The 18,297-nt window shown below is 46.2% G+C and overlaps 1 protein-coding gene and 1 pseudogene across 2 annotated transcripts in view; both read left to right on the top strand.

Annotated features, from left to right (window-relative positions):
* Positions 1–18,297, top strand: part of LOC135910073 (pleckstrin homology-like domain family B member 1) — a 540,261-nt gene that overhangs the window by 512,104 nt on the left and 9,860 nt on the right. For both annotated transcript variants that reach the window (XM_065442075.2, XM_065442073.2), the window contains exons 18-20: positions 9,420–9,539; positions 11,284–11,541; positions 17,183–17,444. In XM_065442075.2, coding sequence (XP_065298147.1) covers positions 9,420–9,539; positions 11,284–11,541; positions 17,183–17,413 — 609 coding nt within the window. In that variant the 3' untranslated portion in view covers positions 17,414–17,444. The remainder of the gene's footprint in view (positions 1–9,419; positions 9,540–11,283; positions 11,542–17,182; positions 17,445–18,297) is intronic.
* Positions 15,874–16,837, top strand: LOC139059471 (tigger transposable element-derived protein 4-like; annotated as a pseudogene).

The raw sequence follows: 18,297 nt of genomic DNA, 5'->3' as shown, positions 1-18,297 counted from the left end.
GACTGACCTGTCCAACAGCGATGAGGCGTCGCTGATGACAAACACGCACGCACGCGCGCCCTTTCTTTTTCAATTTTTTGCATTTTTCAATTTTTTGCATGAAGAAGCGGACGTGTCTCTTTCTGTCCTTTAATGCTTTGCGATGCCGCTGTACTCGTGTCGGGTGGATGTGCACTCTTGCGCCTTGCCGCCGAAGTGCGCACAGATCGACAGCCCCGTTGGCATCGGTTCGTATACGCCTCATCCTAAACCAGGAGCTTTCAAGCGTTCACCTGACTCAAGGATGACTGCTGATGCGGAATTATAGCGAGGTCATTAGCGATGCTGTTTCTGACAGTGGTTATTTTCGGGGCATTGCGCTTGTTTTCGCCGCGCTGCATCGATTCGATGTGGGCGTGCAGTGCCGCGTGCCACAATTTCCGCTGCAGCACAGAACGAGTAGAAACTGTCCGACAGTGACAGGGCTAAATATAAACTATGTCATTACAAGGATCTGTGACAGCTCAAAGTTCCATCAGACCTTTCTGCGGCTCTAAACACATGCCTGCGTTTAGTTATGGGGCAGTATACGCGTATAGCATTTGGGGACGTCGTATACGAGGGCGGACCCAAAAACTGACGAAATTTCCTGATAAAAAGCATGCACTTTTTTTTTCGAATGCAACTTTAATCATCCTCAAAGTACTCTCCATTATTACTAATGCACTTGTCCAGATGTTCATTCCATTGTTCGAAGCACCTTGCAAATTCGGCCTCATTTGTACCTGCTAGCGCCATTGTGACATTGTGTTTCACTTCGTCAACACTGGCAAAACGCTTCCCTTTCAAGTCCCTTTTCATCTGACGGAAAAGGAAGAAGTCAGCAGGAGCCAGATCTGGGCGAATAGGGCGCCTAGGTCAAGGTAGTCTGCGCTGAGGCCAAAGATCGGCGAACACTGAGAGCCGTGTGCACGGAAGCATTGTCATGAGGCAGAAATCATTCGCCGGAATTCCACAAGGCCAGGCGTTTTCGCGCCGCACCTCGAAATAGAATTTTTGTGACGGTCTGGTTTTGAGGGACGAATCCTTAGTGTACGATCCCTTTGGCGGCAATAAAGCAGATCAGCATCGTCTTCAAATTCAGTTTAACTTAAAGAGCTTTTTTTCTCTCTCCTTTCTTCTTTTTTTTCTTTTTTTTTTTGCCGAGGCTAACCAGGTGACTTACATTTCCTCTGTTGTTTACTTTCGGGAACGTAGCCATAGCACCATGACTCGTCGCCTGTGAGGATTTTCTTGCAAACTGGGTCATTTGTTTCTGCATCCTTCATTGCACGACAGGCTTCCACGCGTCGATCCCATTGCTCGTCGGTGAGAAGTCTGGGCACGAACTGTAGTTTAATCACTACCGAGGGTGAGCTTATCGTTGCGCCATAAAAAATGGGTCCTTAAAAATCGGTTGTCAGCGGTGTCTGGAATATTTTTCTTTCTTTCTTCCAATAGTTTTTTTTCTCTCTCTCTTGTCTTAAGCCTCACGGATTTGTGTTCACGTGCATTTTGTCACGTTGCATCACTTGGCCGTGGTGGTGTGTGACACGTACACCATCATGAGAGCTCTGTGCATTCAGTGGACTGCGGTATAACTGAAATGAGAACGGCGGCAAGTGTACAGGGAGGCTTGTTCTTAGCGTTGCTTGTTACGGCCTCTGAATCTGACGCTACATCAAGACTTCTACCAAGACTCTGCTCTGCGTAAGGTGCCTCAGTAGCAGGCATCCCCAGCGCGTTGTCATGAGACGTTCATTTGAACGAACGCCCGACGTTTGTGTGCAGGCGCAAGAGAGAAAATCTGGGGGCTTTTGCTCCTTCAATATATGACTCTACCCAGGCACTATGGAGGAGGTTTCTTTGCGCATGTTATATGCGTTTGTCCTTAGTCGTGCCGGCATTCCGGAGTGGGGTCGATTTTGTTTACGCTCAGACGCTCGCTGCCGGCGCGTTGAAATCGGTGAAGCAGCGGTCATTAACGCCCCATTTGGCGACCGCTGTGTCGGACAGATTGTCTCGCACCTGCGGCGCTCGTGCTAAGCCAGTCGTTTCGGACCATAGCTTTCTCGCGCCTTACGGCGATGTACCTTGGAAATAACATCACATATGCTTCCATGAGAGCAGTAGGGACCGTAGTAGAAGCCAGGCCGCATATATTGAAAATCTAGACGTCAGAGCGCCTTAGCAGCCGCGTTTGAACGCAAGTGACTGACACGCCTTCGGTGACGGTCGACGCTCCTGCAACCGCTATGAGAATACGTCACGCTACCCTAACGCCTCTTACGTTAACCTAACCGAACGTTAACCTAAGCAAACGTGGCCGCGACTTAAAGATAATAACCCTCACGGCGTAACCGATGTGAGAATACGCCGCGCCACCTTAACGCATTTTACGCTAACCTAAAGTAACATGAGGTATCCTAAACCTAACCTAACCTCTAACGTAACGTGGGCGAGACGCAAAGCCAGTAATCCTCACAGCGCGATATCGGGCAGTGGCGTTCAACCGCGGTTTCAGGCGCTATGCGTTTGTTTCACTCAAAGGGAACAACTCAAAAATGCTCCTCAAAAGTCGCAGACAGCAGCATACGAAAAGCCTGCCAAGAGCGAAGATACTGCACCAGGAGAGCAGGCTGGGCCTCTACCACGGCCCCTACTGCTCCACTGAAAAATTCAGTGATGTTTCTTTTTTTTTTTTGGAAGGTAGAGCGCTGTAAGGGGCGAGAAAGGTTTAATCCGGCATGACTTACTTAGCACAAGCGCCGCAAGCGCGAGAAAGTCTGCCCGACCACGGCCGGTCTCGAGGGGTGCGCGCGCTCCCCTAGAGACCGGCCGTGGCCCGACGTACCTCAGACAGCGATCTCACCAAATGGGGCGTCCGTGCCCACTGCCTCACTGCGCGGGCAGCCAGCGTCGGAGCGTAAACAAACTCGACCCCACTCCGCAATGCCGTCATGTCCAGGGGTCAAACGCATACAACACGCGCTAAAGGCCAAGATATAGTCCGGCGTTCTCGGCGCGCCAGGCCGCGGCAGGCGAAGTCGGATACGCTGCGCTAGCGACGCCAGGAGTGCAAGAAATTTGCTTCCTCTAGAGTTCGGCGTGCGCGCGCAGCTCGAGGCTGGCGCCATCTGTGCGTCCGGGAGCGCAACTTCGCCGCGGCGAACAGCTGTTTACATGGCGCATGCGCGTCGTTCGGGTAGCGCGCGCGCTTCTCGTTCCGCGCGCTGTTTGTGAGCTAAAATGAAAACTTTTGCGGGATGGTGTTAACTTGTCCTGACAGCCAGAAAAAAAACATAAGGTTTTACGTGCGAAAACCACTTTCTTTCTGACCTGGGCTTCTTTAACATGTACCTAAATCTAAGCACACGGGTGTTTTTCGCATTTCGCCCCCATCGAAATGCGGCCGCCGTGCCTGACAACCAGAACATCGTACTCATATTGCTAGTACTTCGGCTACGTAAAAAACGGAAGCGGACCATGTATGTACATGCGAAAGCTATTCGACAAGCGCCCTCAACTCGGCGACTACCACCAGCTAGTACAGGAGCTGCGAAATGCAGCTTACCTGTGGCGAGACCACACTGCTTTCGTATAGCTTCCCACGCGTTGTTCTTGCGCTCTGTGTCGCGGTGGTCCATGCGTTTCACATCGTATACACATGGAAGGTTGCAAATCGCTTCAAGCAGGCGTCCTCACTCGCGCTGTCATCCCACACGGATGTTCAAAAAACCACAGCCGCCCTGTCAGTACGCGCACCGCAGGCCGCCATTCTGCCTTCTGCTCGCTGCCGCTGCAGCGCGCAGTGCATTCTGGTCTAGCGGCAGCCGCGTGAAATAGAACACGCTCTATCTCCGCGCCGGCGGCGTTGTGCTCGCCAAGCGCGCCTAAGCACGCCGGCTACGCCGGGACGCCGGACTGTAGAGTGCGCGTTTTTTACCGACGTCGCTTAACCGCGACGCGCGTGGCCGCGCGCGCGCGTTACGCCGGACTATATCTTGCCCTTAAGAAGCCTCCTTGGCACGCGCTGAGGATGCTTGCCGATGCCTGCCCAGATTTTCTCTCTCGCGCCCGCTCTTTTACTCGCGCCTGCGCACAAACGGCTTGCGACTCCTCTTCCGGCGCTGTCGCGACCGCGTGGCATCCGAGACTTACATACGACGCTGCTATGCTTTCACGGAGGCCCTAGTAATTGCAGCTTGTCTGCAGGGCGTAGATCGCGATTGCGTTCACCGATGGCGCCACGCGTTCGCGCGGGTTCGTCGGTTGGTGCCGTCGAGGGTGACTGCTTGCGCGGGTCTCTTTCTCCTCTGATCCCATGGCAACGCGCGCACGCCTCTCGTTGTCGACGCCACCTCCTCGCCCCGCGTACTGTGCCCGTACCCTGCGCCTGCAGCGCTTGCAACTTCGCCAGCAGCGCCAGCACAATCCCTTTCTCCCCTTTCAATCAACTGTTCCCGGTCGGAGCGGGCGACGCTGAGCGACGTGTTGCGAGTGCATTGAGTGGTATGGCCTCGCGGACGTTTGTTTGTTAGCACTGAGCGTAGTTGATCGCGCGCCGGGCCGCCACTGTCCCATGATCGCCGCAGAACAGCTGCGCGTGGTGCAACGGCATAATGTTCGGAGATCCGCACGTTTTGTACCTTTCGGTGAGTGCACGCTGCAGAGCGCCTCCTTTCATTCGGTGGCTGCAGACGCCGCTGTAGACGCTGCTGGTTTTACCATGCCGGCTGAGCCAACAGCACAAATAAGTCCACAGGGAAAGTTACTTATGGGCTGGAAGAGGGGGCTGACGGAGCCACTTTTCGCAGTGATGTCTCACCACTCCCAAATGACGTGCCAAGTTGGTTCTTTATTCTATGACGTGCCGCTGCTTTCCGTGCGTGTCGTGTCTTGACTCCTCTGGCCTTCCTGCCTTTTTGTTGTCCGCTGTGCGCGCGATATTTCGAGAACTTGAGTGGTGCTGGTGGTACTACACTCTTTTAAAACTTAGAGCAGGGCCTCGCTAGCAGCGGGTCTCGTTGCGCCTAGTGAACGCGGTCATGGCCTATGCATGTCTTTGCGAACTTGGCCGCACTTCGCGCTCTTGTTCGTTTCGCCAAGCCATGTTGGAAAGGAACCTCATGTATACGCTTCGGTGTCTTGTGTTTTGAAAGTCGTTTTGACGCTCGGCGCTTGCGCAAACGAGCATTTCGTAGTATTCGTTACTGTCGGGCTTTAATAAAAGAATAAGATCGACTGAATGCTTGCCAAGCCCCTGCTGCACAGAACAGTGCACGTAGCCAGTTATGAGAACTTATGTGCGCTAACAGCAGGTAACAGTGTCCAGTGGTGGACTGTTGGAGGTTTTCGGTGCTGGTCACCTGTCGTAGTTATATGAACTTAAGATGCCAAATTTTATTCCTATGGCTGACAGCATGCAGTTGCCGACTTTGTAGTCTTTCTTAATCACGCACTCCGTTATGTAAATTGCATTTTGTATAGCTAGCAATCAAAGTGCTTACCCTCGATTGTGTGGAGCAAACTAAATGTGCGGTAAAGATATTCAGAAGTCGAGCATGTCATGGAAGAGCACTTGGCTACACTCATACGGAAGAGGCACATAAAATATTTTTTTATACTTTCTAATAACCACTGTGTGCCCTAACAGCTTGATAGACAGCAGTGCAACATTTTATTCAGGCTTTCCTGAATCCAAGCTGAATGTTGAACATTAAGTGGAATTTAAATATTTTTCTGCATGGTAAGACATAAGGAAATAAGCCAAAAGTCTTAAGTGCACGCATTGTCAGCTACTTTGTGTAATATTGGAATTCTCCATTCGAGTTGTAACTCAAAAACTTAAAACTGAAATGAATATGTCAAGAAAGAGAAACAGGCTTAAAGGGACCCTGAAACGATTTTGGCGATTTTCTACAAACGTACTGAGTCGTTAGAGTAGGTTCTTCTGATCATTAATTGATGCATCTAAGTGTTCTGCGTAAAGCGTGTAATTTATTATAAGGTTTTAAAAGTACACATCGCTGCCGATCGCAGCGCACTGCTCGGCGGAATTTTAAGCCGCCCCTACCCATATGATGCAAATAACCCATATTACGTCACATGGGCGAGCTATCTGATTGGCTGACCAGGGCGCGTGGTCGATAATTTTTCCAACTTTATGGTGAACAAATGATGCTCGTAATAGTTGGAATGTTAGTTACTTTGTTTTTGTAAAAAGAAAATAACTTAAAGAGAATACACAAGAATAGTTTTTTAGTACACTTCAGCACTTCCGGCACACAGCAAGTGTCGTCTGCTTGTGTTACAACGTACTCCATTTTGACGAGAGCTCCGCGGTCAGAGTCGGTCTCAGTCTTTTCGCGAGCACTATGATTCGACTTTGTTGCCTTGTGGCCTGCAAACCTAGCGACCTGCAAACCGCGAGTCCAGTATTAGGGCAAACGCAAGCGCAAGGGGACAGGGTCTGGCCGCTTGACTGTGCCGGGATGAGCCACGAGATGAGCAGAAGGGCAAATGTGAACGGTCTGCACGGTGCAGCCACCTGGTGGCACAGAGCTCAACCATACACAGTAGCAGCAACGACGTGTATTCTTTGCTGCTGGTGTGTATTTTTCGCAGGAGTGTAATCATCAACACGTTGATTTATAAATGTTTAAAATGCTTTACACTTGGTTAGAGCCATATTAGCGCTTTGTTTTACTGGTTAAGCGCTGCGCCAGCAAGTGTCTGGACCGTGCAGACCGATCAGGCTGCTCACGTACGTCTACGCTAAAGTTCCTTCATCAGCTTGAGTTTATGCCTCCAGTCATTTGCCGAAATGACCAGCTTGCCTGTTTTTAGCGGAGTACCGGACACGTTCGTCGCTACGACAGAATACTCGCAACGCACGCTGCTTCGATAGCTCTCGGTCGACGGCCAAGCGGCTAGCGGAGAGGTCTCGCGCGGGAGGGGGCGTGCTCCTAAACAACCGGAAGTGAGTGATGTGACGTCGCATCGTGACGCTGAACCAGTGAAGGCGGAGCTTAGCGCTGCTCGCTCGGCAGCGAGTTGAGGAGGAAAAGCATAGCTAGGGAGGAGGGCAACTTCTAATCGCTTGCAGCTCCATTAATACGTAACGCTTCACTTAAATTGTGGTGCGGATGTTCTACTTAAGCTGTACCCTACGCGCCTACAAAATTTGTCCGAACCATTTCAGGGGCCCTTTAACGACCAGTCTTCAAAACTGCCACAATATGGTCAAAGTTGGACACATTGCAGCCAGGCTTCGATCTAAATGGTGCCAGAGTTTGGCATTTCTCAGCCAAGGCTCAAGTAAAAAAGTGATTATTTGTAATGGAATGTAAATGAGAAAAACAATTGAAGGTCACTGAGCACGTGATGGTGGGTGAGTTGGTTATGCATGTTTGCAACGAAGGCGCCAAATGAAACGATGGACAAAGGAAGACGGCACGGGAAGTTGGCTCATTCACACACCTGCGTAGTTGTCCCGCATCGCCTTCCTTCGTCCATAGTTTTATTTGGTGACTTCGTTGTAAAAATTGAAGGTCGTTGGCAAGGTTTCATTTGACAAGCCTAAATGGAGCCAACATGAGAAAAGGTGCTCGGATACCATCGAAGAACAGAAAATTCTGGTACCGTGCTCAAGTAAAATGCGTTAGTGCCAGTGAGGAGTCGTGGTGCACATCGATAAGGTGACTATTCTTAATTTATGTTCATTTTAGAGCCACACTTATTGCAAGAGAATACACAGTCGCCAACTGATTGTTTAGACTTTCAGGACAAACTCGCAAAGCTTCTCATTCATAAATGTCTTTGCTGTCAGCTGGCATCTGCTGTTACGAACACATCTTGCATAAGAACTTTTTAGTGAATGCAGGCCCTTCATTTTTCAGACCCACTTGGTTATTCGGGCCTACGCACAGACCACCACGGAATGTATAGAACCATCGTATAACAGCAACCACAATTTCAGCTGCTATTGCATGAATATTTTGTGAAAACATGGCATGAATGTATTTGTTTGCTTGTGCATAGATTATTCCAAGTGCAACTATAGAACATAGCATTCCTACAGAAGAAAGCTTGTAGTTTCTTTAATAAATGGTCAGCACCTTCGGCAATAAAACAGTTTTTATACACAAATTATAAGGTTATAAAGTTATTACAAGTTATAAGGTTGCCAGGTCTGATATGGTCGCAATGTAGATTTGTGTAGCTTGTTAAATTGAAGCTAACTGCCTCCTGAAGCCAATGCGTGTGCCTCAAGCGTAGCTGTTCCTTCTGGGGGCTCCATAATGTCTTTAGTGTCACTCTTTTAATAATTGTGCACACGTGTGTTACATGCCCTGAACCATACATCATGCAAATGAATGGGACTGTTCTTTTCCTTTTTCTTTTCCTTCTTTTCTCTTTTTAGTGCTTAAAAGTAGAAACACAAGTACAGATGCAGAAATTGTGCTTGTTGGTTTTGTATCATCAGCAAAAAGGAATGCACTACGATAAATTATTTCTCACCTTACAAGTGTTACTTATGAATTAGAATGTGCACTGCTGTTTGTCTGATCTGACAACCTCAGCAATGAATGGGCTGCTGATTACATATAACAAGTAAGCACATTGTGCATACATAAGACTCCATTAAAGAACAATAATTAAAGGCCAAGGCATGTACATATTGTTTATGTAGCACTTTTGGGGTGTATTTGTGTGGGAGGACAGCTGCCTGCTTTACTGGCTCGCTTACATGTGTGAAACAGTGCACTCGATTCTAAAGGAGCACTATCGTATATTTTTTAAGTTGCAAGAACTTTACCACATGCTTCTCACTCATAGAAGTATCTCACTTAGCATGCACGAACATTAGGAAGCACTTCTAAGATATTTTAAATTGATGCTAAAGTTCATCTCAAAATGCTGCCCTGGCATCATCAACATTATTGTGACATCACGACACAGAGTTAAGTCCACTGATGTGTAGCAATAAGGCTTGGTATGAGATCATTGCTCATAAAATGTAGATAAAAGTGCTGCACACCTGTCTTCTAGCTGCTTTCGCCTGTGGCAGCAACAACAATGGCTACGGAGTGAGCCAATGCATCATGAAGTGAAGAAGCAACCCTCTCGTGGGTACCGAAAATGAGGCTGGTTTGATGAAACAAGTAGTATCCTAATAAATTATATGAAGTCCTCAGGTGCTTGCCAGAATGTTTTCTAGTGTTTGAAGGAAGAAAAGTTGATAATTTGAAAATGTCATATCATTGTTCATTTAACAGTTGCTTTGCAAACAATTAAGAAAATACTCATTGTTTTCCTGAGTCTCGATAGCACAGAGCAAGTACAGAGTTCAAAAGCCAAGGTTGGATATGTGAGCACTTGTTTTCCTTTCTGTGCAGGTGCATCAACATGAGCGCAATTTGCAACTGAATTCTGACGACCGTTCAGGGTTGGTGTCCCGTTCAGGTGATGACGCCATACATCACGAGATACGCCGGCGAGAAAAACAGAAGGCTCAGGTAGGCTTGCTGATTTGCTTCACAGAACTTAGTTGGATTGGTATTTTGGGCAAGTGGTTCATAGTGAACTTGTTTTTAGCATCGACACAAGCAGGCACATGTAAAGGGGCCACAGGACACACGAAGCACTAATTTAACTCATTTATTTCAAGAAAATACAGGTACCTGTATACATTACATGGTATGTGCACTTTCAAAGTGCAAATTTTCCCATGTAATCAATTTGCTTGATAGAAGGCATGCTCACACATGCCTTCCCTCGCATTACAGAATTAAATACAATATCTCTGCCCGCTGTGTATAACCAACTCGCCAAAATATTCTGGTCATTCACAAACCTGGGTAAAGGAGCAGGAATAATGGTTAGCATACTTCAGGAGTCACATGCATTGGAGGAGGTACCAGCTAAGTTTTGAAAGGGGAAATTTGCGAGCCACCAATATGACTAGTGAAACTGTAGAAAACTGAAGTGATTCTTCAATAGTCTAAAGGGGACACTAAAGGGGAACACCAAGTTTAGACTCTTAAAGTATTGTTTCAAAATTCTTATTTTTGTGAATTTCACAGTAATAGATGTATTAGTAGAAGAGAAAATGAAGGTCAAAGTACCAGTTCTTGAATTTCATGCCAAAGCTTCAGTGCTGGCACGTTGCTGTGACATCATGGATTTCGAATTCTTTAAGTGAAGCTCTTTTTTGGGAACCTTGCCGGGCTTCGTGGCCAAGGCTGTGGCCTGGCTGTTCTCTTGCCGAATAGGCCGACAAACCACAGTGGAATGCTTGTTATGCGTAATTACAAGTGCGACATTAATCACTCTGTAGCCAGCAATGAGGCATGGTGTAGTCCTAAATGTACAGTTTGGGGTCTGCATTAAGGTACTCTTACAAATGCAGGTGAATCTGGAAGCCAAATAACATATATTCATGTAGTTTCTGGATAGTTCATGATTAACTTTATGCTGAAGTATGCTGTCTTTCCAAGTGACCCATCATTCCACTCAGGAATACTGGCATTGAACTTGGTCCAATGTATTGCTTGTTACATTGTGCAACTGCAGTTGTATAGATCTATTTGTTTATAAAACTCAAATATCATAATGCTGACATGGCCTATGAGCCACCACACCACTAGGACATTTCATGGTCGTCACATGAAAGGGTCTATAAAATCAGAACATGCACAAATCTGTGAAACACTGGCAATTGGGCATAGCATCAGAGTTACAGCAATGAACAGACCTAACCCACTTTGCGGCAACGTTCCCAAATGGGAACATGCAGACATTTGTCGTCATTTTTGCATTATCCACGCAGACAGCTACTCCATTTCACGCGTCCTAAAGCTAAACACATTCAAAAAGAAAGTAGAGTAAGGACTTCTTACCAGGCAGTCCAAAAACTTAGCTTTTTTCACAGAACTTCTCCGTGCAGCGAACCGCCGTGTTCACGCAACTGCTATGAAGTTGTCACCACGAAACGTAAAGTACGAGACTAAAAAAGAACTTTCTTTATTCAAAATAACACTGAGCATTTTTAAAGATGTTTTACCAAGTATTAGCACTTTTTTAAAACTTCAGTAACTATGACTGCAGAAGTTAACGACGTGTTGTGTTCCCAAATGGGAACAATGGAGCCAAATGGGTTATAATGTGGTAACAGTGTTAGTCACTGAAATTCTGTAACACAGCTCATTTCATAACTCTCCTGTGTCCATCATGCGGCCCACTTCTGTGTTGGATGTGCAGAGGCCACTGACACGGTACCTGCCTGTTCGTGGTGCTGAGTGCGACCTGCGGCAGCATGTGGAGTCTGCGGGTCACCAGGTCGAGCTGTGCCCACATGTGCAGCTCACGTCATCCTCCTGCCGTGGCTATCTGCACAAGCTGGGTGGCAAGTGGCGCTCGTGGAAGAAGCGCTGGTTTGTCTTTGACCGTAATCGCCGGGCCCTCGTGTACTTCAGCGACAAGAGTGAAAGCAAGCTGAAAGGTGGCGTGCCATTTCAGGTATGGATACAAGTGCAAGGAATCTTGATTCTGCAACAGGTATATTCAACTGTGACTTTCATATGAGTAACACCATGTCATTGTGAATTCCATGGCCACCTCTTGTTGTAACCATCTTCATTTATCAAAACATATGTGGCAAAACATTATTCAAGGTGGGTATGCATATGACACATGCATTTCATGGATGCCGTAAAAGGAGATTGCAGGTAGCTGAAGTGACTCAAAGCAGAAACTCAGTGTAAAATGAAAAAGCTGCTGATTTGCAGACCTCTTGGTATCTTCTAACATGTTTAATTGTGGGAAGAAAATGGAAATGAGCCTCTTGGAGCATCTTGTCTACAGCATTAAAACTTGTGGTCAAATTTACTGTGTTGTTTGTCTCAGTACATCAGTTTGGTCAAAGCACAGTAAGGCATTGTGAAGGGTAGAGGGCGAGATTGTTCATCTATTTCACTTGTCCACATATATAATACTTAACCCAGCCTTGATGCTATCTTGCCAGTTTTTGCCACTGTTAATGCTCTGTGTAACCGTAAGCAAAATAACATGTTAGTTAATAAAATTACCATATCCATATTAAAGGGAAACTGGAGACAAACTGGAGTAATGTGTTGCGAATGTTCAAGGTGTGTGTGCATTAAGTGAAGAGAGAGCTTTTGTAAAGAAGAATATGGTATAAACCCAGAACAGGAATGGCACCACCGCTGGAAATTCAGTATGAGCTCTTGTGACACCTTATGTCCAGTTTATAATCAGTAAATACTAAATAGTACTTGGGCACTGATAATAAGAAGGTAACTGCATCGCATTTGAAAATTAAAGAAACTCCAGTTTAGCAATTTCATTGGGTTTTCTGATAGAGCTAATCACTAATAACTACCTTTTAACATTGCTCTCTCATTGCAAATTGCTGGAGTGTGGCAGCTTCTCTGTGCTACCCTTCTTGCTTGAGAGGTAGTACAAAGTAGAGCATGAATTCCCAAGATTGCCGACACATTGCAGGACTGTTTCATTGAGCTAGCAATTGGGTGATGTTCATACACAAACGGCACACCAAAATGCAACCTACACGAAATGACAGGGACAAGTGTTGTCCCTTTCCTTTCTTGAAGTCCGTCCACGTGTTTTGTATACCATATAAATATTTTTCATAATTTCACACAAGCGTTGACCACGTAGAATATCGGAGCCTTATAACGGCAAGAACTGGTGAGATTGGCAGTAGTACTGGCAAGCGGCACAATGCACTCTCCAGTGTGAGCATCGTCTGCTGTGCTATTCACTTCAGGAGTAATGTACATGCCCCGTCTTTGTGAGACCCCATTATTCACAGGCATATGCAGGGTTGTCAAACGTGCTGATTTTGGCGGGACATTCCAGAGTCCTAACTTTACAGTTGGGACGGCCAGATGTCCCGATTTTTGCTTTTTTTTTTTTCTACTGAATAACAGTCAGTAACAGGTTTCTCTTTATAATGACCGACAGACCGGTTGCATATTCTTCTTTTCTGTTTTCTGCTGATTGCCACTCTTTTGACTTCTGTTGCATTGTCATAAATATAAGTCGGTTTCGTTTTTGTCATGGTTCTAGTTCTATTGCAGGCCCTAACCAACCACACTACCTCTATCTGTGCTAATAGCCGTGTGAGCTAGGCAATTACTGCACCTTCCTTGTAAATCACGACATGGTAGGACTAAGGACTAAAAAATTTTGTAGCTTTGTTGCATGTACAGGCTGATGGCTCCTGGCAATGGCAGGGTCATTTGTGACCATTCATGGAAGCACTTCGTGTTATGTTACAATATAATGCGAGATTTTTTTTTTTCTTCTTTTCCATTAAGTATAGGGCAAGCTCAGCCACTAGACCACTGAGGTTGTATGCCAGAAAGTCAGCCTCTCAACTTTGTAAGGAAGGATTACACAAATGTGCCTTATGGCGGCACATCAGTATGAAAACAAGAAGGATTTGAAGGTTAATGCTATGATGATGTGGAGCAATCTAGGAAAGCCCACTCCACTAGGTACGCAAGAAAAGGTCGCATGCAGTCGCTTATCTATTTGCTTTTATCTGTGCAGTCCTTCCTCTCTTGCAGCACTCCTGCATGAACTTTGGACAGCTTCATCGATTACATAGCAGAGAGGCTTAGCAATCACACTTATCAGCCGTACCTTGCAGTACTTTGACACAAGCACTTATCTAGAAATCTGCTTGCATTCCGAAGTGAATGTTTTAGCACCAAGCACACTGTGACTGCTGCTACACAACTTTGCAGTGAAACTGGCTGTGTGTACAGAGATCTGAGTTGTTTATATTTGCAGACAGACAAAAGTAACAAAAGTACATACTAGTTTGTCTTCTGTGGCAGCCTGTCAGTGAAATGAAATAGAAAGTACAGCTTCCTTTAGTGACATTCCTAGCACACATTTTTTAGAAGCTCAGATGCAAAAGAAGTATATGTAGAGCCCGTGGCGAAAGTTTACAGACAGCAGGATCGGAGAATTTGTTGAATTTCAGAGCAATTTGTCATCTTAGTGAGCAAAAACGTACTACACTATGTTATTCACATATGCTAGTATAGGCTGAAAATTGAAATACTACCAAGCTGCATGGCCAGACTGCAAAAATATTAGCTTTTTTAAAATTGTGCGGTCTGTGAACTTTTGACGCCTACTGTACATGAATGCAGTGACGGCCATGTTGTGATATGCAAGACTGCATTGATGGGCTCTTGACTGAAGCTTTTTTTTGTGTGCTGGGTTTCAGGCAGCTGCGTTCTTGCTTTGGATGTACTATATATTACTCTGACATGCTACCAATACCTCAATTATGTTTTATATCACAACTATTTCTTATACACACCCACATAATTGCTTTTCACTGCTTTCCTTGAAACCGATAAAGGAATAGAAAGTTATTCAGACATGTAACCATACCTTTACCCACCACATACCTAATCACATCTCATATGGCACCTTAGGCATGTATGGGTGACAATGAATGTTTCTCATACTGTGAGGCAAGTGCTTGCTTGTTGATGTCAATTACTGTTAGAAATTTAGCTTATCACTTTTCTACAATTTTTCTGCGAAGCCACATGTGCAGTATCGCATGCTGCACATCACATTAATATTTACATGCCATGCAATGCTCTGTGCATATGTTCAGGTAGTGCAACTGAGTTAATTGAGTGCTTGCTGTAGTTGCAATGGTCAGATTTTCATTGTACAGTAACCGACTGATTTTTTGGACTCCAAGAATTCAGACAACATAAAGCCAGAAGTTCAATTTTCCGGACAAAGTTTGCCGCGACAGACCAATGCTATGAGTCTGGGAGGATGCCATTTTGAATCTTGAGCCGCCTGACTAGCTTTGGATTGGACGTGAAGTGTCTTGAATCGGTATAGTAATTTGATTAGCAAGGCCAAATCAACGCGGCAATGATGGTGCCTGTTGTAAGAAAAACCAGTCTTAAAGGCCACGCTTTTGCCTGTAGCCTGCGGCGGAAGTGATCTTGAGAGCTGGATACCGGTCATGCGCGGCCAGTTTTGTACATCACCTATGAACGCCAGGTTATGCTAACGATAACCACCATCATCATCAGTTTTGCCTTGGTGTAGTAGGTGGTGTCGCGTGCATTTTTGTCCAGCAGTGATCCGCCAGCTTTTATCTAGTACAGGGCAATTGAAATCATTGCGTGCCATCACTAGCCGCCGTACAACATATCATCGCTATTTTATTTCAGTGTTTTGCGGCTGTTTGTTCAGCGCAACGCCGACGTGTTTTTGATGCCTTGGTCCCTGCTCTTCACCCGCCTCCACCAAATGTGTCGAAGAAGTGTGGAAAACATTCGACCATGGCGCTGGACGAGAAGGCCACCATCATCAGGCTTATCGAGCAAGGACGGACCCAAGTCGATGTGGCGAAGGAGTTTGATAGCTCCAAACAGACCTTGTCTGATTACGCAAAAAACGAAGAAAAAAATCTTGTGTGCAGTTGACCAGTTGCACTGCAAAACTACAAAAAAATGATCGGAAAGGACAACATCCGAAGCTTGAAGAAGCCCCCGCAGCTGCGGTTGAAAGGAGTCCAAGCAAAGAACCTCCCCGTTTCGGGCAACATGCTCAAGCAGAAAGCCAAGATGCTCACTTTAAAAATAGGCATTCAGGACTTCAAGTTCACCAATGGGTGGATCCATGGGTTTAAGAAAAGGTTTAAAAAAAGATCAATCTACTGTCACGGATTACCGAATGAGTAAATTGAAGGCTCTGTTACGAGAGTATGCTCCTGCAGATATCTTTAATTGTGACAAGACAGGCCTAGTCTTCAAAATGCTGCCGGACCATTCACTTTCTTTATTAATGAGGCCTGTACTGGTGGGAAGCATAGTAAGGAGAGGGTAACTGTCATGGTTGGGGCAAATGCAGTTGACACCAAGAAGCTTTCCCTTTTGGTGATAATGAAGGCGAAAAACCTGCACTGCTTTAAGGGTGTGAAGAGCCTGCGTGTGCGGTACAGCAGCAATACAAAGGCCTGGATTACACAAAGCTTGTTCGAAGATTATGTCCACTGTCTGGACCGTATGTTTGAGCGCCAGAAGAGGCAAGTAGTAATGGTCATAGACAACTGGCAGGGCGCATGGCGCCATAAACAACTTGCAGGCTGTTCGTCTTGAATTCTCGCCGACGAATACAATGAGTGTGCTCCTGCCGATGGACCAAGGGGTCATTAAAAACCTCAAGGTGGGTTACCGGGCCTGTTTACTTGGCCGGACACTCATGTGCTTTGACTACGGAAAAACGTACTCCATTAACCTGTTCTCTGCACTTGACATGCTAGCGGATGCCTGGAAGGCTGTTCAGCCTTCGACGATTGCAAATTGTGTTAGCCATGCTGGGTTTTGCAACTCTGAAGAGCCCGTGACCGAAGAGGCAAACGGCATCACTGAAGACATTGACACCAGCGAGAAGCCGATTGCCGACTTGTGCAACAGTGGGATAGACCTTCCCGCTGCTGTTACTTTTCACGAGTTTGCTGCAATTGACGACAACATGGAGTTGTGCACGGAGCTTACGGATGACGAGATCATACGGCAGGTGACCACACCGCCGCAAAGCGACTCGGACTCCAACACCCCTGGCCGCTCGCAAGCATCAATGCAGGACATTGTCAACTTTCTTGTTGACTAGTGTGTATAACGAGAACATGACGCTTGCACAGATGCAAGCAGACGTCATTACAAAAAGCAGGAATTTAAAACAAGGGACCATGCGCAACTTTTTCAGTCCAGTTTAGCTGGAGTAGAGTTTGGTTTTGTGACTCACGGATTTTTTGGACTGTTATTTTATTCAGACTACTTTATGGCCCCCTCCAGGTCCGGAAAATCGATCGGCTACTTTACATGCCATTTAACAGACTGATGCAATGTGGCTTTATTGCACAAAGGCCGTGCAGTTTACACATCACATAAAATGCTAAAATTAGCCTCAGCTCACATGTTGCTGTTGTTCTTTAGTCACGTGATAGCTCTGCTTCCTGTTCTGCACCTATTTGGGGCTTCTTTTATGATTGCCTATTACATTGCACTATGTTGCGCACATTGTTTTTACTTCTGCTCTGATGACTTTACATTTTGTGCAGGCCATTGAAGAGGTCTATGTGGACCACTTGCACTCTGTCAAGAGTCCCAATCCACGTGTGACATTCTGTGTCAAGACATATGAGCGCACCTTCCACCTAATGGCGCCCACGGCTGAGGCCATGCGTATATGGGTTGATGTCATCTTCACTGGTGCTGAAGGCTACCTTGAATTCCTCAGTGAGGCCGACATCGCGCCTGCTAGCCGTTCCAGGCACAAGTTCAAGGACTGAACAGTCTCCTTCACTTCATTGGCCTTGGCAGGTAGGTCACCTCGATGAACAACTGGGCTGTCGTTGTAAAGACCAGCGCACCATTTCGTGTTGTCAATGTATCTGTGCAGAACTAAGTACTGATGTGAAAGTGGAACCCTCGGGCACTGACTTCCAACCAAGTGCCTTTATGTGGTAGCCTGTAGCTTTGACAAGCTTAGAATACATTAGAGGCCTGCCCTTCGTACTTTTGTGATTCAAGAGTTCCCTTGCAGATAACACTGGCACAAAGAGAAGCAATTCTTTGGCAAAGATGCTTCAGGAGGTGCTTCAGTGATGTCAGTCACCCTTATTGATCACATTAGCATCCTCATGGTTGTAACATGTAAATTACCATATTTACTTGCGTAATGATCGCACTCGCGTAGTGATCGCACCCCTGAATTTTGACGTCAAGATTAGATTTTTTTTTCTTTCCCGTATAATAATCGCACCCCGAACTTGCCGCAGCGATATGCCGTGTGCCAAGTCTAGCTAATGATGATTGCGCTTACCATCTGTCGAATGCTGTCGAATGCTACGCAAACGACTCTTCAAGACATACCAAGCGGTCTGCACGCACGAAACATTCTTAAGCAGATGCCCCATTTTATTCCTTTCATCACTTTCCGTACTTCCATGAAAAAAAAAAAGCTACAACCAAACTTGCCTTGGCTTTATTAGTTGTAGGCTTCATAATGGTTGTGGTCAACAACAACAGCAGAAAAGGTGCCTTTCGATTCTTCTCGTCTGCACTCGTGGGCACTCAACAAATCACGAGTGGCAACGATAGTAGCCACGTTTACACTGATACGTTTACCCTATTCGTACACCGACGCTTGTAACTGAGCTAAGATATACGCCCA

Source organism: Dermacentor albipictus, chromosome 4 (assembly GCF_038994185.2).
Source record: "Dermacentor albipictus isolate Rhodes 1998 colony chromosome 4, USDA_Dalb.pri_finalv2, whole genome shotgun sequence".
Lineage (NCBI taxonomy): Eukaryota > Metazoa > Arthropoda > Arachnida > Ixodida > Ixodidae > Dermacentor > Dermacentor albipictus.
The sequence above is the reverse complement of the archived record's forward strand: the minus strand, read 5'-3'. Positions and strand labels throughout refer to the sequence as shown.